This window comes from Camelina sativa, chromosome 4 (genome assembly GCF_030686135.1).
Source record: "Camelina sativa cultivar CO46 ecotype springtype chromosome 4, ASM3068613v1".
NCBI classification, from domain to species: Eukaryota; Viridiplantae; Streptophyta; class Magnoliopsida; order Brassicales; family Brassicaceae; genus Camelina; species Camelina sativa.
Window position 1 is genome coordinate 31,130,745 of NC_141883.1, and position 5,203 is coordinate 31,135,947.

The 5,203-nt window shown below is 36.1% G+C and overlaps 2 protein-coding genes across 2 annotated transcripts; both read left to right on the top strand.

Annotated features, from left to right (window-relative positions):
- The first annotated feature begins 283 nt into the window (after window positions 1–283).
- Window positions 284–2,938, top strand: LOC104782940 (uncharacterized). Its single transcript, XM_010508001.2, has one exon. The coding sequence runs from the start codon at window positions 912–914 to the stop codon at window positions 2,766–2,768; it is 1,857 nt and encodes a 618-aa protein (XP_010506303.2). The 5' UTR covers window positions 284–911; the 3' UTR covers window positions 2,769–2,938.
- A 508-nt stretch (window positions 2,939–3,446) lies between these two features.
- LOC104782941 (late embryogenesis abundant protein At1g64065) lies at window positions 3,447–4,581 on the top strand. Its single transcript, XM_087511110.1, has one exon. It carries the CDS (start codon window positions 3,804–3,806, stop codon window positions 4,446–4,448), a length of 645 nt encoding a protein of 214 aa, XP_087367236.1. The 5' UTR covers window positions 3,447–3,803; the 3' UTR covers window positions 4,449–4,581.
- Window positions 4,582–5,203: the final 622 nt, after the last annotated feature.

The following is a 5,203-nucleotide window of genomic DNA, read 5'->3' on the forward strand; positions in this document are numbered from 1 at the left end:
AAAAATATTAAATATGACTTTCCATTTATAGTAATTTAAATTATATTTTTATTTGATTTATAAATGTATATATAATTGCAAATTAGATATATTTAAAATAATAATTATATTTCACACAAATTTAAACTCTAAATAGATTAGATAAAGTAACATAACTATAATATTGTATACTAAGTTTGCAAATATTTTTAAATTTAAATGTAAATATAGTTAATAGTAGAAAAGGAAGATTCAGATTTGGTTAAAAATTAATTATAAATAAAAAAGGAAATAAATAAGACTGAAAGACTATGGAACTAATCATAAAAAAATAATTAAAAATATGTGGCCATGGAAAAAGAAAAATAAGAATACAACAAAAAAAAACTATAGAGAGCGTCGAACTCGTTACAAGATAGTGCATGTGGCACACTTATGCCAAATGAGCTAGAAAAACACATGACACCAATGTCCATTAGAAATTTTTATAATTTAGCATGGGGCACCTGCCCCACCTAAGAACCACGTAGATCCGCTCCTGGCTACAATGCCCGTGGAAGCACAGATTCGTCAAGGAACAAAGGAGAGAAAGAAGAATAAATCAATTTACACGGTGGCGAATTTAGCCGTTAAACCCAATCATCGGAAGATGTGTTCTTTAACGAAATGACAGTGTTACCCTCACAATCGTTAAAGCTGCAAGATATAAAGTTGAGGGTTATTTCGGTAATTAAAGGAAAAAGACAAAAGCAAACCCCGTCAAAGTTTCGATCTTTATTATTTTGTTGTTGGTCTCTCTGCGCCTCCTCCGCCAAAAAAAAAAAAAACAATCATTTTGAAATACTCAGACCAAGTAGATCGGAAACTTTGAGAGTGAGACACAATTAAAGAGAGATACTTACATAGAGGGGTTTTAATCGAATGTCCGCAAGATGAATCGAGTAACGTCTTCTTCAAATGCGCAAACGAAGAAGAAACTTTCTAATTCTCAGTCGCAGTCTCAGCCGCAGCCGCAGCCGCCGAAGAAAAGGGAGAGATTTCCGGTGAATCCTTTGAGAGGTTTGAGTACAATAAGCTCTGGAAGCAGCACTAGTAGTAGCAATGCGAGTGAAGCATCCAACGGTTGTCACAGGTTCTTGCTTTCTCATTCTTTCTCATCGTCTTCTTCATCTTCTTCTTCTTCTTCGTTGGGAGTTGTTCCTCGTCGACCATTGAAATCAGTGGCTAAAACCCCCAAATCTGCTCCGGTTGTAAGTAAACCCTTAATTAGAAAGAAACCAAGGTCTACGGAGGAGGTTAAGTTGAAATCAACTCTTACTGAGAAACCCAATTTGCATAAGTCTCAGAGATGTAAGACCAATCCTATATCTGGAAAGAGACCAACTTGTACCATGAAGCCTGATAAAGCTTTAGTTTTGAAGAAACAATCTTCTGTTTCTAGAGAGGTTAAGCAGCTTAGAGTAGATGACAGTATTGCTCAGAGTACTCCTGTGTCTAAATTAGGAACTGGATCTGATTTAATTTATAGAAGCAAGGGTGAAGCTACAGAAGATGGTGGTAGACTAAGTAGCAACAGTAGTAGTTATCAAGACAGGACACCACCTGTTCAAGCTTCGGTGTCTCCAGAGATACAGTGTGGATCGTCTATGAATTTGTCTGCATCAACTCAATCACAAGCTTGTTATGCTGCTGGCCATTTACTCTCAGGTGTTAGTGATAAGAGGAAGTGCAAGCCTAAAGGGTTACTCACTGTCGGTGAAAATGGTTTCGAGGTTGGTAAGGGAAAGATACTGAATGATTCTGATGAATTTGATGAGGGAGATTTTGGTAATGATGGAAGTTGTGATAACGTTTCTATGATGCCTTTGCCTGCGGATGCGTCAGTGCACTGGCTTTTATCTCCTTGTGATGAGGAGAAAGAACACGAGAAGGAATTATATGAAGATGGCTTCTCTCAGTTTCCTCAAACTGTTGAGTGTGTTGGCCATGAGACTCCTTCGCCATTATCAGATCGTAGTGCTTCTCCGGATTATTTATGCAACATTAGCAGCGGCAGAAGTCTTTCACCCATGGATATATGTAAAGAGACTACGAGAAGGATCAGTTCTTCGCTTTCTCCAAATGAGCTTTTTCGGTTCAGAAGGTTTATTCACCTCTCATCCTGTGATGGTGAAGCTTCAGCATTCGACAGTACCCCTACATGTGAGCTGGATCCTTCTGAGCATTTGAAAAGAGACAAACTGTCTCCCTTATCTGTAGATACACTAGGAAGCGAGAATGTAATCCAAACACCAGAATCCAACTCAAGCTTTGACGATTATTTCGCACTCTCGTGTTCCCAAGCTGAAATCCAAACGAAACTTGATGTTGGTTCAGATTTGGAATCACTGACAAGGGCTTTTCAGTCAACTGATTTGTCACCAAGGATCCAGGCTCCGAGCTGTTCAAGTTTCAACTTTGAGTCTTTGGCCACATCTTCTGATTCCATTGATCTCTCACAGTTTCAGAGAGCTTTAGTTGACAGGAGTTGTTGTCATCCTCATGTTACACTGGATAAAGTGTCAAGGACACATGTGGGAGTAGAGAAACTAAATAGCCACATGCCTGAAGTGAGAATCCAACAGACTACAGATACTGAATTCGTTATGCAAAATTACAAAGAAAGTTCTGCTCCTCCAGGAAAAAGAAGGGAACTGCTTCCATGCTCTGCTGCGGAGTCAATAAGCACTGATGGTGGAGGTCTGATTTGTTCTGAGGATTCAAATTGGATGGCATGCTACAAGAATTAACTTCCTAGACGAATAGATATATAGCATCGGTTTCTTTGTAAGTAGATCCACGCTAGCAGGTAGTTGAAGGAAAGTTCCTTCTGTATTTGTGTTTCACTTGTTGAGTTGTCTTTAAATTTTCCACTATAAACAGCATTTTTTTTCTTATGAGTGAATCAAGATTCCTGAAACTCGTTACATTATTTTGGTTAAGCATTGAGCTTTCTGTTGCCAAGCTTCTCAAAGTACAAGAGAAGGATTCACACGGCTATCATGATTGTTAATTTGTTATGTTCTTGTCTTTTTGTTTTTTTGTTTCTATAGGAGGACCGAGGACACTGTTGTGGTATATGATACTTTTCCTGATACCTTTCCTTTGTTCAATGTAAGAGGTCAAGTCTTTGTGAATGAATGTGTAAAACTCTATACAGTCTTAATACTGAATTTTCTGTTGCTCAGTTCTCAAAGTAAAGGAGAAAGAATTACACGACTATTGGGATCACTATATTCTTTTCTTTTGGTCTCTTCTAGTGAACGGACATTGTTGTTCCAATATCTTTTAATAAAAGGTTGATACTTTTCTTTTCCTGATACTTCCTCTTTGCTTCAGGTTCGGTAAAAAGCTAAGTCTTTGAGAATATATAACTATATACAGTCTTTCGGTAAATCATTGAATATTTTGGTTCCTCAGCTCACACGATTATGGAGATTGCTATATTCTTGTCTTTTGGTTTCTTAAAAGGACATTGTTGTTTTGGTATCTTTCAATAAGAGTTTCATACTTAAAACTCTTCATGATACCTTTCCTTTGCTTCAGGTCTTGGGCAAAAAGCTTATTCTTTAAGGAGAAACAAAGATAAAAAAGGGTTCTTTTAAGCACTTTTACGTATTTCCGAAACCACACATAACCTTTTAATGTCATGCTGATCAAGAACCCATTGATACTTTCTACTTTCCACATATTCAGCCATTTCTTTTGTCTGGATTGGCTTTGCTGATTGATTCTTCTTGTTTATAATCTAATTTCCTCTAGACAAAACCAAGTTTTTATGAGTCATGGCCATCTCTGAGGAAACAATGTCACACTATGCTGAAACTACATATGGAAGGAGGAGCAAAGATGTTGATGAAGCTCGCAGAATTTACCAACCGAAACAGAGTGACATCACCGGTAAAATCATCATTTTCACCCTTGCGGGGCTTTGCATTCTGCTCTTCATCTTCATCATCATCGGTTTCTTTTTCATAGCCAAGCCACTTAAAGCAAGCTTGACATATGTTGATGTAAGAAGCCTCAGCTACAACAAGGATACATCATCATCGCTTTACTTCAACTCAACACTGGCTATGGAAATCAGAATTGAGAATCCTAATCTCGGGTTCTTTGAGTTTCCCACTAGTAAAGGAGATGTCTTGTACAACGGCCAAGTTGTTGGTGAAATGAGGATTAGTGGACAACGAGTTGCTTCTTTTGGTTCCATAAGAACAGAGGTTAGGACAGAAGTGGGATACAAAGGGAATCAAAGATCACCTGTTTGGTTGAAGAATGATATAGAGAGAAGGCTAATAATCCTTAACACCAGAGCTAAACTGAGAGGTGAAGTACACTTGAAGGCTTTGAACAAGAGAACAGTGAGTTTGAATTGTCTAATGCATCTTAATCTGAAAGATGAGGTGATTCATCGTTTGTGGTGTAATTGATACACTCTTAGGTTGTTCCATACGCCTTTTTGGGTATCTATTTTTTTTTATTTTAGCTTATACATATTATTAGCATATTTATAAGTGTATATTGGATAACTCAGTTTTTTAATCATGAAACTTGATATTAAAATATCATATGTTTATACTCTTTTTTTTGAATTTAATGTTAAATTATATTCAAAAGAAAAATAAACGTTTTACAAAGCTTTGAGTTTGAAAAAACTTTAAACAGTTTGATATAAAACCATTTAGTAGAATCTAGCTGCAAACCAAACTTGGATGGCTTTGTTATATGTTTATACTGTTTCATAAGAGCCAAACAAAACCTCGATTTATGATTATGTCCTGTACATTTTACTGTAATAAATAAATAAAAATGAGATGCTAGGTAATGTCAACTTTCGATTTTACAACAAAGTTATATCAGAGATTCCAATCTTTAATTCTTATCTTCCTTTTTTTGTCACTTTTTTTTTATCTCTTATCATCAGATAAAAAGTGTCGCTTTAGAATAATTCAGTATGGTTAGTGTTTGTTAGCGTAAGAAACATCATCAGCTTTGTCGTCACTCTTGTTTATTTTTTTTTACTAATTTACTTCTATGCATCTTATCATGTATACCCCTTGGACGCAACGCAAGCATATTTGATGTTGTGACTTGAAACAAATTCTAACAATATTGATTTACAGTTTAGCATATGGTTTTTATACGGTTTTATAAAACCAAATTGTACCAAACCGAATTATAAATA

Coding starts and splice junctions, on each gene's coding strand:
- LOC104782940 (XM_010508001.2), top strand. CDS start 912: ATGAATCGAGTAACGTCTTCTTCAAATGCGCAAACGAAGAAGAAACTT.
- LOC104782941 (XM_087511110.1), top strand. CDS start 3,804: ATGGCCATCTCTGAGGAAACAATGTCACACTATGCTGAAACTACATAT.